General features: G+C 40.1%; 1 protein-coding gene across 1 annotated transcript; it reads left to right on the top strand.

Moving 5' to 3' along the window:
* The first annotated feature begins 8,359 nt into the window (after positions 1-8,359).
* timp2b (TIMP metallopeptidase inhibitor 2b) lies at positions 8,360-16,127 on the top strand. The gene is made up of 5 exons (XM_078269409.1): positions 8,360-8,712; positions 13,921-14,021; positions 14,114-14,219; positions 14,517-14,641; positions 14,779-16,127. Exons 1-5 carry the CDS (start codon positions 8,583-8,585, stop codon positions 14,974-14,976), a joined length of 660 nt encoding a protein of 219 aa, XP_078125535.1. The 5' UTR covers positions 8,360-8,582; the 3' UTR covers positions 14,977-16,127.
* The last annotated feature ends 247 nt before the right edge of the window (positions 16,128-16,374 follow it).

Genomic DNA, 16,374 nt, shown 5'->3' with positions numbered 1-16,374 from the left:
TGTTATTGAAGAACTGGATGGCCCTGGGAACAAAGGACCTCCTTAACCTGTCTGTTGAGCATGACACGACAGAAGTCTGCCACTGAACATGCTCCTCTGTTGGATGAACGTGCTGTGTAGTGGGTGGTGGTCATTGTCCATGATCGCCAGCATCCTACTCATGGTCCGTTTCTCTGCAGTTGCTGTGAGCGACTCCAGCTCAATGCCAACAACAGAGCCAGCTTTCTTACCAGCCTATTCAGTCACCCAGCGTCTCTCTTCTTAATGCTGCCTCCCCAGCACACCACAGCATAAAACAGGACGCTGGCAATGACTGGTAAAACATCCAGAAGGGCTTACTGCAGACATTGAATGAACGCAGCCTCCTCAGGCAGTAGAGCCGACTCTGCCATTTCCTATACAGCGCATCCGTGTTGGCTGACCAGTCCAGTTTATTGTCCATGTGTACCCCCAGGTACTTGTATGTGCTGACCACCTCCACATTGACCCCTTCAATGGAGACTGGTAGCATGTGTGGCTTAGATCTGCAGGGCATTGCAGGACTTAGCAGGGCACTGCAGGGAGTAGCAGGGCACTGCAGGGCATAGCAGGACGTAGCAGACCATAGCATGGCGCGGAGCAGGATTACAGTGACAGCTGCAACCATGATTTAGGTGCCACCCTAATCTAAACTGCGGGGTGAAAAAACTAGCATTTGTGGGACATGGATGCACACAGATGGAAAGAGAGAGGAGAGAGGAGCTCAGTTGTTCAAAGGAAGTCTTCCGGCAGTCTAAAACTATAACAGCATACCTAAGAGCTGGTCCAAGTCAAACCAGCTCTATAAGGGTTGGTAGATGAATCTGACAACTATGAAAAGAAGCAGAGAAGGGGCTCCGCGTCTGGAGCTTTACACCCTCCCGGACAGTAATATGTTTTCATTATTGTGTCATTTTACCCAACAAGTAATTGCCCCCCACAAGTCATGACTACTATGTTTGTTTGGTTTGCCCAGAATTTTGAAATTCTATTTAGTGGGTTTTATGAACAATGATTTAAGAATATATTTCAAAACCTCAAACTCCAATGCCCTTCTAAAATTTTGCATTTGCAAAAAAGGAAGTGTGTTGTGATCACACACAATGAAATGGAAAATTCTATGTTGTGTAATTCAGGACAATGTATTTGATTTTAAAGCTGCACTGATAACTATTTTAATATCTACAATGGATTGAATTACTACATTAACTCCTAGTGATGAACTCACACATAATTATTACCTAACTTCCATAGACTGTAAATATTAACAGTCTATGGTAACTTCCCATGAATGTACAAAGTGTTTAGGCATTTCTATTGAATTGTTTTTATGTTATGGCCCACAACTTTACTGTTTTGATTCAGCAGCAGATAAACTGAGTATATGCTGCTTTCCCAGCACTAAATGACTACTCACAAACTTAACAATCACATGGGGGAACATAATCGACCATTTAGTGGCTAAAGAGCCAGATATTTCCCTCGGGAGTTGGCTCAGACGAAAACGGAGCTTAAGAGAGAATTAATACTGGACTTAGATGTGTCAGGTGAATTTTCCTCATGTCCACTGGATGTGTGAATAGACAGTACATTCCCTGAAACATTTTAAGTTGAGTTGAGGTGATACTGTGTAAGCGTTGTCTTTACAGTTAGTTCCCCAACCAGCCAAAAGAAATCAATAAATGCTGCTTTAACTACAATCAATAATAAAGTTCTTCTGGCTTGATCAGCTTCACTTCAATCTTCAAAAAATTGTTCCAAGGGACATACATGAGGGGATCCCCATTGGTTGAAAAACAATTGAGAACCTCTGGTTTAAATTGTTTATCAGTTAAAGCGCTGCCCCAGGCATCTTAATCATTCACTGGTAGCATTGTGGAGGAAATGACTACAATAATTGACATTTTATTTTACCAGTATGGGTCTGTTACGTAAAAATAAAAGTTCCTGTAAATGAGTTTTGAAGGGCTGCAACATTTCTACAGAAACCAACTTAAGACAGTGATGATGCTTTTTGGACGTTACCAGCCAACTCATGATGACTAACAGCGACAATGTGACGCCATACTGACAGTCCAGACCATTTGACCCCAGAGTCTGAGTAGGGTGTAATTTTAATGGGGCTTCTTTTTTTCAAGCAGATGTTTTCCTCCCTGTCCCTGAGGCCAATTTGCTAATGTTGATTCATTGTCTCACATTGTCACCAATAAAATCGGAAAAGCTGTACAGATGAATGGAAAACGGTGGGAATTACCCCTGGACTGTGGCTTGGTCGGATCAAAACAAAGAAGAGGGGGCGGACATGCAGCAGAGGGATGGATAGTCAAAAAAAGCCACGTGTTGGTCAGGTCATGTGGCATGTGTGCAGGCAACAAGGCAGAGGAGGTGGGAGTCAGAGGATGTGGGTCACTGCCACAGCACCCACCAGTTCCCGCAATGAGACCCTCTGTCTTGCAGGGCACTTCCTTTTGAGAGTATTCCTGGCCTTGCAAGTCTGTAATTAAGGGGAAGGAGGTTCAGGCCATTCCTGAGCCCCTTTTGGAGTTTGTAGTGGGTAAAGTACACAGGGGGCTGCTTACATTGCACTTCTTTGACAAATCTGCCCTCTTTCAACAAATTAAAACCAAATGTTGATACAATAATCCAGATCTCAACTGGCAAGTAAAACCCTGTTCTAAAGCGAGAGTTGCAGTGTGGGAAATAGCTCAGAATGGTCATGCTGTGAGGTCATTTGAAATATGCCCAGGAGCCGGGGACACGGCTGCGATCTGAACAGAGCCCACCACATCAGTCAGCATCTCAGTGCAGAGGAAGCCGACTGTTTGAACAGCGGGCGGCAGGCTTTTCCCAGAAGAAGACGTCTGCTGTTCCTCTGATGCCTTTGGTAAACTGTGGAAAGAGACAAAAGCATATTTCTATTCATTTGGTTTTGGATGTGTCACTTCCTTTCATGTGTCTTAATATCTGTCCAACACCCAACATCTGTGTTTTTGTACCTGTTATGTCTTTTGTGTCTGGTAACCACCCTGCTTACGGCAAGTCATACTGGCTTGCAAAATGTCTAACAATTTGGGAATTTACCTTATCTAACTGACTCTCACTCTCTTCCTGCCTGTTTTAACACAGACATCAAGTAACAGAGACCTGTGGAAAAGCAACCAGGCAAAAATGCTTAACTATGGAAAAGAGTGGAAATATTTGTTGGAGTGACCAGAAGACTGACAGTCGGTGGCCAAATATGATGTCAGGGAGCAAGGCAGCCACAGCAGATACAGTCCTCACTCTCCCTCTCTTCAGTCCTCTTCATTATTCATCATAAACTCTAATCATCAAACACACTATGCCCTAATTGTGATCCCTCGCTTCGAAGCCAGAATCAACACGGAAGGCCACAAAACCCAAAACTCTTGAGATTCTTAGTTTCCTGAGGTGGTGCTGCAGCGGTGAACTTTCCAACAACAGAGCCATCTATTTTTGTGCATGAGTAAGGGATGAGAAACAACTAAAGAATTTGACTATAGCATAATGTTTCTTTCACAGAAGAGCAGAGGGGTTTGGGTAGCTCACGCTTGGGGGAATCGCCGCCAGATTGAATCTATTAAGTTTAAGGCGATGATGTCACTTCTCTCCACTACTCCACTCCTACTTCACTTCTCAGTATTTTCATCTGTTACAAACAGTGTTTTAATAGTTACTGAAACTGACTGTGCGTGCATAAACACTTTCACTGAATTAAAACCACAAATACTGTGCGGCGTGGGCTGACGATTACTCTGTAGGACCCACGTCAGTATTTTCTCAACTGTGAATTATCATTAGCATAAATGTTTAAAGGGGCTGTAATCAATTTTAATATAACAATGTATCAAATGACAATGTAGCAACTATGTGACAAAATGTAAGGCATTGCTCATAGTGATGAATTTACAAAGAATTATCACCTGAATCTTCAGCTCCCCTTAGCTTTACAGAGCTTTAAAAAGTTCTAGCTCATTGTTTAGTTGTCTGGCCCACAACTTTACTGTTTCACTCTCACCTCTCTCATAGCTATGTTTTCAGCTGCTGTTAAAAAACTGCAGTACACACCTGCTCAGCACCAAACAGCAGACAGACACAGTTAACTACAAGCTGGGGAACATTGGGGAGCCAGATATTTCCCTAAATAGTTGGTAGAGACCAAAAACAGAGCTTAAAGAGAGTGAATATTGGACTTATATTCACTGTGTGGTCACAAACAAGACTCAAAATGAATGATAATTTTGCTCTGTAACTGCTGGGTGTGTAGATGTACTGTTTGCTAACAAGTTTGCCATATCAACTTAAAATGTGATTATATGTAAATATTGTGTTTTATAGCTTGTTTTTCCTGTTGCCAAGTTGTCAAAACAATCAGTTGTTGCAGGTTTAGGCTGTGTATTACATTACAAACAATTGAGGAAATATAAATATATATAATATCTCCACAGAAATGTGTGAAAATTGTCCAATTTGTAGTGTCACCACAGGTGTTGTAAGATACTGTGTATAGTTACTGTTACCACAGACAGTGTGACCTAAGGTTGGAGGTAAGATGGAGGTCAGTTCAGAGCCATGACCCTCATAGTTACTAGTCAAACTTATATTAAAGAAATAATTAGAGATTTTAAAAAAAGCAAATTGTTGTTTTTACACTTTCCACTTCCACCACTTACACTGGTTTTTGTACAGATGAAACAAACAAAATGCTATGTGTTGATAAGTGAGCTTCAGAGATGCTGGTTGGCATATATTTTGTTACGTTTCGACAGAGCCGGGCTAGCTGTTTCTGGGCCTTCGCATCGCTCACTCTTTTGGAGTCTCTGCACTGTCATAGCAGCCGGGGAAAGACTTTAACAGCACTGTAGCAACACTTTCTACCTATATATAGTTGTGACATCACAACCGTACGAAAGTTCTGATGCGGTTTCTGAATCCAGGCTACATGCATTTCTCTGTGGAATGAGCTTTTTACTACTTTCACTACTTTCACAATATTTATACATACAGTATTTATATAGCACCTCGGCATGCTTTATGATAATAAAAAAAGACATGGCAATTTTACTTCTTACAATATGGGACATTTATAAGTATTTCCAAAATTGTCAAAGTATTTCTTAAACTTTATTGTTAAAGTTCATGGCTTCCAGAAAATTAATCCTAGTGAAACTTTCCTTTAGCTCTGTCATCAAGCCAAAATTACCTCTTGTACACACACACACACACACACACACACACACACACACACACACACACACACACACACACACACACACACACACACACACACACACACACATAAATCTACATCCAAGACCAGTTTTCCATGAATTTCACTGAGCACACCCATGCTCCCCAGAGGATCCAGAACATTGGGGAGCCAGATATTTCCCTAAATAGTTGGTAGAGACCAAAAACAGAGCTTAAATAGAGTGAATATTTGACTTATATTCACTGTGTGGACACAAACAAGACTCCAAATGAATGATAATGTTTCTCTGTTTGCTAACAAGTTTGCCATATCAACTTACAATGTGATTATATGTCAATATTGTGTTTTATAGCTTGTTTTTCCTGTTGCCAAGTTGTCAAAACAATCAGTCATTGCAGGTTTAGGATGTGTATTATACATTACAAACAATTGAGGAAATATAAAAAAGAGGAATAACTCCGCAGAAATGTGTGGAAATTGTCCAATTTGTAGTGTCACCACAGGTGTTGTAAGATACTGTGTATGGTTACTGTTATCACAGACAGTGTGACCTAAGGTTGGAGGTAAGATGGAGGTCAGTTCAGAGCCATGACCCTCACAGTTACTAGTCAAACTTATATTAAAGAAATAATTAGAGAGAATTGAGAAGATTGATACCACTTTGATGTATATGTGTTAAATAAAAGCTACCACAAGAAGCTGGTTATCTTTGGGTTGGGGTGGTGGACTATGTCTTGCCTCTGAGGAGTTGCCAGGCAACCAGCAGAGCCTCTGGGAAACAGTCCAACACTAGCGACTAGGTGTTTCCGGGCCTTCACATCTCTCACTCTTTTGGAGTCTCTGCACTGTCATTGCAGCCGGGGAAAGACTTTAACAGCACAGTAGCCAGTAGCCTAGTGGCATAAAGTTGTGACATCACAACCGTACGAAAGTTCTGATGCGGTTTATGAATCCAGGCTGCGTGCGTTTCTCTGTGGAATGAGCTTTTTTTACTACTTTCTACAGTATTTATACATACAGTATTTATATAGCACCTCGGCATGCTTTATGATAATAAAAAAAGACATGGACAAGTATTTCCAAAATTTTTACCGTTAAAGTTCATGGCTTCCAGAAAATTAATCCTAGTGAACCTTTCCTTTTAGCTGCTGTCATCAGGCCAAAATTACCTCTTGTACACACACACACACACACACACACACACACACACACACACACACACACACACACACACACACACACACACACACACACACACACACACATAAATCTACATCCAAGACCAGTTTTCCATGAATTTCACTGAGCACACCCATGCTCCCCAGAGGATCCAGAACATTGGGGAGCCAGATATTTCCCTAAATAGTTGGTAGAGACCAAAAACAGAGCTTAAATAGAGTGAATATTTGACTTATATTCACTGTGTGGACACAAACAAGACTCCAAATGAATGATAATGTTTCTCTGTTTGCTAACAAGTTTGCCATATCAACTTACAATGTGATTATATGTCAATATTGTGTTTTATAGCTTGTTTTTCCTGTTGCCAAGTTGTCAAAACAATCAGTCATTGCAGGTTTAGGATGTGTATTATACATTACAAACAATTGAGGAAATATAAAAAAGAGGAATAACTCCGCAGAAATGTGTGGAAATTGTCCAATTTGTAGTGTCACCACAGGTGTTGTAAGATACTGTGTATGGTTACTGTTATCACAGACAGTGTGACCTAAGGTTGGAGGTAAGATGGAGGTCAGTTCAGAGCCATGACCCTCACAGTTACTAGTCAAACTTATATTAAAGAAATAATTAGAGAGAATTGAGAAGATTGATACCACTTTGATGTATATGTGTTAAATAAAAGCTACCACAAGAAGCTGGTTATCTTTGGGTTGGGGTGGTGGACTATGTCTTGCCTCTGAGGAGTTGCCAGGCAACCAGCAGAGCCTCTGGGAAACAGTCCAACACTAGCGACTAGGTGTTTCCGGGCCTTCACATCTCTCACTCTTTTGGAGTCTCTGCACTGTCATTGCAGCCGGGGAAAGACTTTAACAGCACAGTAGCCAGTAGCCTAGTGGCATAAAGTTGTGACATCACAACCGTACGAAAGTTCTGATGCGGTTTATGAATCCAGGCTGCGTGTGTTTCTCTGTGGAATGAGCTTTTTACTACTTTCACAGTATTTATATATACCGTATTTATATAGCACCTCGGCATGCTTTATGATAATAAAAAAAGACATGGACAAGTATTTCCAAAATTTTTACCGTTAAAGTTCATGGCTTCCAGAAAATTAATCCTAGTGAACCTTTCCTTTTGCTGCGTCATCAGGCCAAAATTACCTCTTGTACACACACACACACACGCACGCACACACACACGCACTCACGCACGCACGCACGCACACACACACACACACACACACACACACACACACACACACACACACACACACATAAATCTACATCCATGACCAGTTTTCCATGAATTTCACTGAGCACACCCATGCTCCCCAGAGGATCCATTAGTATAATATGATGATTTTCCCATTCTAGGCCATGTTGGAATGGCAAAACCACAAAATAGCTGTCTGATGTATTTTTCTGAATGTAAGCACAAAGAGTAAGATAAGGAAATACCTCACACGTAATGACATAATGTCCCCGTGTTTTCTAAGCTGATAAACGATGGTTAGGTTAGGCTATAAGTTAAGTTGATGTTAGATAAAGCTAAATCTTGTTATAATGCTGGCTTCTAGATTTGGGGAAAGTTCAAGGTTAAAAGTTGAGGTTATGGTTTAAGGAAACTGGTAATACAAAGAGAAGTGTGTGTGTGTGTGTGTGTGTGTGTGTGTGTGTGTGTGTGTGTGTGTGTGTGTGTGTGTGTGGCTGAGGCTGTATTACAGTAAAGGATGTTGCATATATCACACATAGTCATCCACCTCTTCATGCGACGATACTGTGACAGAAGGTGACGGGATGTGAAAACGTTTGGAGCCCCTGGGCTCCGCAGTGCTGCTGCAGCTCACTGGCTGAAGCCCCCCAGCGGGGGAGGAGTCTGCCGCCAGTCTGCACTAATAAAACGCGGCTGCTCCTGACGGTAGTGGAAAACAGATTTGGAAGAGGAAGTCTCTGTGCCTGACTGCAGTCTTCAACAGGAAAGAACTCCCTCTCATGCCTTGTGCATCTCATATTCTGACAAGTGGACCGTCTGTAATTCACTTCAAGTTGCAGGGGACATTTCTGATTCATCTCCTTTAGGCTTGCAGGACTGCTCAACTTTTCCTTCACGTTTTTTTTACCCTCACCTCTTTAAATTAAACAGTTTTCTAAAGATGACTTGGACGGCAAACAGTTGTTTTGTCACTCTGGCCATCCTGTTTCTTTGGCGAGTGGAAGAAATAGCAGAAGCCTGCAGCTGCTCCCCAGTGCATCCTCAGCAGGCGTTTTGCAACTCAGATGTCGGTAAGTTGATTTAGTGAGTAAAATGAATGCATGTAAGGCAGTATTTAGTCAATATATGTTTGAATATAGGTTCGTTTGATTTATTTCTGACAACGAATATGTAAATGCTGAGAGGGAAACTTTCCCTACTCTTGTGTTTACAATTACAGGGGGAGGAGGATGGAATTTTCTGTCTCTCAATCTTTCTTTCCACTGCCCTCCTCTCTTTTTCCTCTTTCTCTCTCTAATCATCTGTTGAAATTCTCTTAGTCTTGATACTGACAGAAATGTACTTTATCTCATTTGTAGTGGTGGAATGTAACCAAATACATTTACTGAACTACTGTATTTAAGTACTAATTCAAGATACTTTACTTGAGTATATCTATTTCATTTTACTTTGTATTCTACTTCACAACAGTACATCTTGGAGACAGATATTGTACTTTTTACTCTACTAGATTTATCTGAAAGCTTTAGTTACTTTTTAGTAACCTTCCTGTCCAGATAAAAACATGCATCTCCAGTGTTGATTTTGAATGTTTGTGATAAGCTAAAGAAGAATGAAGTGTTCCTTTATGTGTTGAGAAAAGTATCCTTCTTCTTAAGCTAAATAAACTATTTATAAATCTTCCTGGATCCGCTGGAAAATGCATCATCACAAAGCTGAAAACAGGGCTGTTTTTATTATTATTATTATTATTATTTTTATTTAGATATATGTGGTTCTCACAGGGCAAACATATGATGAGCTTATAGAATATGATGCATTGCTTTAGATAAAGCTACCCAACAGTATATAAAGTAGTTAGAATTAGCACAACCTTAAACATCTACAGCAATTAAATGCAACATACACATTAATGCAGAAGTAATATTAATCCAAAAGCATCATATGTATTAGTAAAACAAAATTCTTAGTAATACAATATTTCTTATATTAGCACTTCTGCCATATAATTGCCTGTTATTGAGGCTGATCAGAGTAACTGTGTGGAGTGTATGTTTCAGAGAAGAAGACAGCACAGACATGATAATATCTCATCCTGGTGAGTAAACTATGGATCAAGTAGCCTAATGCTCATCAGGATGATGCAAAATAAAATGACTCCTCCCATCTTCAACTCAGCGGTTGAGAGTTTTTTGGTGTACTTTCTTAATGACTACTAAATGGCTATTTAATTAGCTCTTTCTCAATGGTCATGTGGATCCTTTCCCTCTTATTTTTCACCTATTACAAAACACTGCTTGTTGCTGCCTTCAACACAGGCCTTAAGCTAACGGGAGTCTCAACAGTGAGCAGCTTGTGTAGCTATTTAAATTGGTGGTTTGCTGAGGGTCTTTTTTCTTGGTTGTGAGCTGGCTGAGTGTGTGGTATGTATACAGAAGCTGACTTATTCAAAGGTTTCTCTTTACCATTGGATTCCATGGCTCTGGAGGGTGAAGAAACCACATTATCCTGCTGAAGAGTTTACTGTAAAGGAAAGTCTTGATTTCTCGGCAGTTCCATAGCCCTTTTCGTTGAGATCATTTAAAAAGTTGCCACTTCTCAAATGCAGCCAGGTAGCTCATGTAAGACACTTGGAAAGAGTGAAGGAAGTTAGCTAAGATGACATTTAACTTAGGTTGAACTACTTCTTGTTACAAATACAACAGTATCAAAGGGTATAGAATATAGTATAAGCCACCACTACTACTACTACTACTACTACTACTACTACTGATAGTAAAAAAAATAATAATAATGATAATAATAGTAGAAGTAATACAAATAATAATACAAAAAGTCAATTTCTTCCAATAGTCTTACTTTTATATTGAAACAGACTGATGACGTCACACTGCGACAATGTCTAACCTTTGGCATGAAAATAAGGTCAGTTCCTAACATGACTTTAACCCCCCTGCTCCTGCTTCAGCACCATGGATAGACCCTCCTACTTAACATAAACCACCATTACCACCACTGGCCAAAAGGTTCTTGATACCAAAACTTGTTCATTTTCCATAGGAAATATATGGGTGGCCAACTTTGCGAAATTATGAGTTACTACGTTGAGCTGGCACATTCAAAATGAAAGTCATTATCTACCATAGCTCTGCCTTTACTCTGCAGGCTTCCCCTTCTAGCTTCTGGTCTATTAGTGTAGACAATAATTCGTATGGTATTTGCATGCTGTTAATGCACAGTAAGACATTGCCTTGAGGAACCCCTACTTACTGTCAGAAAGTTTACTGAAGTGAAAGTACTTAAGTTGCATGGATGTAGAGTCAGAGTCAGAGTGTCTAGGAGTCTACGGAAAATTACTCAAAAACATGAGTAGCTTGCAAACTTAGTGTTACAAGTGAAACTCTGAAAAATAAGGAAGAAGAGTCAGTCAAAGTTTGCAGAAATTGTAACTGCAATGTCAGCTTTAAAGATGATCTATTTCGTAAAGAATAGTTGTCGTGTGAGACAAAGTCATGATACAGTTAAGAATAGAGGTAAAAGTATAAATCCTAATGTAAAGTATAAGTATATTGCAGTGTAAAACCATTCATTTAAAAGTCTGATCAAAGCAAACTGTAGTTTTTAACTGGTTAGTTTCCACCTCTACCCCTAGTTGACCTCAGCTTACTGTATTTTAATAAAGCCTGGCCTATTTTTCTCTTCATATACTAGAGTAAACAAAACCAAAATACCAGCTATAGTTGCAAACATGTACAGTAGTTCCATATGTATTGTCAAGACAGAGCAAGAACAAAAAAGTCTTTCCTCATTAATGGAAATCCATTCCTTGGGTTCTTGGCTTAGGCAAAGAAATACACGGACGGTCATATGCTGCGCTCATTATGTATTTGCAGTTTATTTCACAATTCTCTGTGATTCTAGAGTGTACCACTTTTGTGAACAAGGAAAGCGAATCATTTGAGATTATGAAAGAAAGCCAGCTTTCTAACACGACTCCTAGTACAATCACAGACCTGTGCTGCAAGCAGAGTTGCCATTAAAACCAGACTGAATGTGTGCATGCTCTCACAACAGCCGCTTTAAACTCCAGGGTAGATAATGCATTGCATCAATCTGTCCGGCAGGTTCATTTAATGTGCTCTATGATTTCATAATTTTATGCAGAGAAACTCACCTGTTGGGATGTGGGCAGAGAGAGAGTAAACATTCAAATGTCAAGTAAACAGTAAAAATGTGATGCCAGAAAGACAAACTATTACCATATTTCAGCACTGATGGAATGAGGTTTTAAACTAATTTAATTTTTAAGTATAGTAAATAAATAGACAATGGTGGGTAAACCCATGTATGCTTGGAGAGTGTCCAGGAGGAGTCAGTTTGAATTTGTAGTCCAGTTTTTCTGACCACTTTGTGGCTTCTCAAAGGGGGAAATGGATGTACAGGCCCTGCAATTACATGACATGCATTTGCTTTCTTCTCTTTTTATCTTTGTTTTCTAAAGCACTCCCATGACCACAATACTTTATACAAAATGATGTGTTTATTGTTTGAGTTACTAGAAAATTAGATGGTTCCCTTAATCGCCAGCTTTCTGAAACTTATGATTTTCATAGGGCTTGGTCAGCCTGTTCCAGAAAACATCTTCATGTCCTGTGAGAATTAGGTATACACTGTAAATCAGTACAGGAAATTAGGAATAGGCATCAGAGCTTGTTTTGGATTTTTTTTAATTTTTTTTTTATTGTTTATGACTTAAATAGCTGGAATGTGGATGTTCTGCAAATAATGAATGGCAGAACATATCTTTTTAGAATTTGTCTATTTTAAGCATACTGCATGGAGTTTAAAGAGCTTACCCTCACCACTGCAGTGTACAGCTTGTTTGTCAGTATATCTGCTACTTCACAGCAGCCCTGCAGCACACAGAAAAAACACACAGCTTGCACACTCAGTATTTTGCACATTTTCCTGGCTACAAACTAAATCCTCCCCCTCTTGGTTGTGCTCTCTACCTCCTCTTCTCCCTGTCAACTTGTATGTTTGTGATAGTATTGCTTTGAAGGGCTGGCTTCTCCCTGTACACATACACAAGACACAGGCTACCTCTGCAATGTGACTGCTATTCCTGTCCCGTTCTCTCCTCTGTTCCCCTGCTCTTTAAGGGTTGACTCTTTAGACCCTTAAAAGGAGATATTCTCTAAGCCTCTATTGTCATCGAATTAGGTCACATGGCCCGCAGCTTAATACCTTCGTCATATAAAAAGCAAATGAAAAGGCTTAAACTTATTTGGTAAGGAAGCGGCCTGGTGATGGTCTGAGGCACTCAGAAGCTGCCACCAAGAGAAAGCAAGGACTTGAACTCAGACTTCAGAGAGAACATCTGGTTAACACTAACTCTGTTGCTAGAAAGTGTAGTAGTCATTTGAATGTGCAGTAATCACTGCATGATTCCAGTTATCCACAGGTATTTAGCTATGACTGGCATATAAATAATAATAAACTGTACTTCAGTACTTGGATTCACATGACAGAGGCAGTGATTGTGAAACACATGAGTCATAATTTTTTGTTGAATACTCACAATTTGAGCTTGGGCTTATCCGTGTGGCTCTGATGAAATTTTCCACTTGAACTGTTAGATTTTTTCCCCCATCCAAACCTCTCTGAATCTGGAACCAGAGAGAGAGAGAGAGAGAGAGAGAGAGAGAGAGAGAGAGAGAGAGAGAGAGAGAGAGAGAGAGAGAGAGAGAGAGAGAGAGAGAGAGAGAGAGAGAGAGAGAGAGAGAGAGAGAGAGAGAGAGAGAGAGAGAGAGAGAGAGAGAGAGAGAGAGAGAGAGAGAGAGAGAGAGAGAGAGAGAGATTTGCATTTCAGCACCTCCATCCAGACAGAGAGGCAGGCCGGCAGAGAGACCTGGAGGGGGGGGGGCAGCAAAGAGGAGCATTCTAGTTCAGCTTTTCAGAGATTGCTGACTGGCTTCCTCCTGTGTCGGCCCAGGAGCCTGGGAGCAGGCAGCACACATTCCTCCCTCTGATTGCAGCTGATGAAACACTCATGTTGCCTCTATCTTCCCAGCACCTGGCAAATGCAAACTCCTCAGGTCCAAGCCACAGCAATGTGTTGTGGCCGACTCCAGCATGCCAAACCTGGGCTAGGCTTAGATCAGATACAGACAGACCCAGATCCTGTTCAGTTTTAACATGACAAAAGTGTTTGAATTTGAAACTTTGCCTTTTAAACAGAATGTATGTAAATGTGGGTTGTTTTTGTCTCTTTCCAGTTATCAGGGCAAAGGTAGTTGGAAAGCAGTTGGTTGATGTTGGCAATGACATCTATGGAAACCCCATCAAGCGTATCCAGTATGACATCAAACAAATCAAGGTATGTGCAATAAAGCTATCGTTTTCATTTTTGGGTATACACTTAATTCCCAAAATGAATCTAAATGTTCTTTTCTCTGTTTGAATTGTCAGATGTTCAAAGGTCCCACCCATGTTATCGATGCTATCTACACTGCTCCCATCTCTGCAGTGTGTGGAGTGACTCTGGAGAATAATGGCAAGGAGTATCTTATCACAGGTACAACTTTTACCACATTACAAATCACACATTATAAAAAACATAACAAATTAAATTAGTTTTCTTGTGGCCGAGTTGACTCAGTGGGTAGAGCAGGCACACATATGCTGAGAGATTTATGCCTCGACGCAGAGGTCCAGGGTTCGAATCCGACCTGTGACAATTTCCTGCATGTCTTCCCCCTCTCTCTCACCTAACTGTCCTGTCAAAAAAAAATTAAAAGGCAGAAAAGCCCCCCAAAAAAAATCTTTAAAAATGAGTTTTCATGTCATTTAATGCACTTTCCTTCCTCTACAGGTAAACTGGAGACTGACGGGACGATGCATATCACACTGTGTGACTTCATTGAGCCCTGGGAGGCCATGAGTGCCACCCAGAAGAAGAGCCTGACTCAGCGCTATGAAATGGGCTGTGATTGCAAGGTAGAAAAGTTGATGTATATACAATAGTTAAAGTAGAATTCCCCCAGTGCTGAAGTACCACAAACTAAAATAATCTTGAAGATTGCATTGTTTGTTGTAAATTTAATCCCCAACTGGTTCTCTTCTCCGACCCTAAGATCACCCGCTGCACCTCCATACCCTGCATGATCAGCAGCCCGGCGGAGTGCCTGTGGACGGACTGGGTGATTGAGAAGACAGTCAATGGAGGGCAGGCCAAACACTTTGCTTGTATCAAGAGGAGTGATGACTCTTGTGCCTGGTACAGAGGGGAAGCACAACCTAAAAGGGATTTCCTGGATATCGAAGACCCTTAACTCCACCACTGTCCAGTAGTCTGAGGATGTCTTAGATAGTAAGATACAAATACCAAAAACACAAATAAATACACAAGTCAAATTCTTATTTTGTTTTAGCCGTAATGTGTGTGCTCTGTGGTGAGATTGTTTTTATTTGCAGGATTTAGTATGTTTTTAATCAAGCACTTTTAGACACTTCTACCCCTAAATCCAAAGAACTTCCTCATAAACCACTTCTCCCTCAGCTTTTTTTCAGCTATTAATTTACCTTTTGAAGCAAAGGTATTGTTTAGAGTGAACTATAATTATATAATGCAACACATACACAGCTATAACTCAAAGTGTAACAATTCTGTGAATCTGTGTGTTCATGAATAACATTAGCTGGCAATCGGGGCCTTCATTTGTGACAGCAGAGCTATCCGGGAACTGGTGCCACCTGTTGCCTGTCCTGCATAAAATTCTTTCTTGTACTAAGAATGCAAAACTCTTCCCCTCTGTTTTTTTTTTTTAAAGGTATGGCAAACCTGTTTCACTTAAGCACAATCAGTGCTTTTGCTATTTGTTTTCTTTAAATAATCCTGAATAGACAAGAAAGCACTTTGAACACAATTGCCACAGTAGTCATATTTTGTCTCTTATGAAAAATGTCTGAAAAGAGGATTGAATCCTCCATTTTGTATTTTTTTATATTACTGCTCTTCTCTTTGTAATGCTTTAGTGTAAGAACATGTTTTATTTAAGGTTATATGATCCACCATATTCTATTGAAGATAGACCACATTTTGATAATTTTTGTGACTAGTGACAACATTGGTATTGTATAAAGAGAAGACCAACTATTTTAACAGTTTTATAAAAATACACACATTTTATGTTCATGTCAAATTGTAAGCCTAAATGTTAACTGTCTGACTGGCTCGTCCTTTAGGACAGAGGGTAAAGAACATATTGTAGCCAATCATCCATTTACGCTACATGCAGAGCCTTTGATATTATATATGACTTTAATGATTAATATAAAAGTGTAAAAAGATTCCTTATTTGAAACTGTAGTCAAGTATGATGTCTTGTGCTGGTTTCACATGAGACTTTTGAGATGATTTTGCATGCATGTCCAGCTGAAACAATACTGTACATTTGACTATTATATTAAATGCCAAACCCTGTTTTGATGTTTTGTACTGGTTATTTTCACGTCAATGTGTGCAGATTAACAAGACTCCAGCATTCAGTTGTTATCACTAATTCCAAAGGATTTCAATTCATCAAAGGATCAGAGTTGCTTTGTTTGCTAGCTGTGTACTTGCAATACACCAATTTTGGTTTTAAGTTACAGACACCGAACTCATAGTATTAGTCCAAACACACACATGCTGCAGAGAGAACAGTACTAGGCCTACTTTTGTTCAAGGG

This window comes from Sander vitreus, chromosome 15, assembly GCF_031162955.1.
Source record: "Sander vitreus isolate 19-12246 chromosome 15, sanVit1, whole genome shotgun sequence".
In the NCBI taxonomy this organism is placed as follows: Eukaryota; Metazoa; Chordata; class Actinopteri; order Perciformes; family Percidae; genus Sander; species Sander vitreus.
This window is presented reverse-complemented; position numbering and strand designations above follow the sequence as displayed.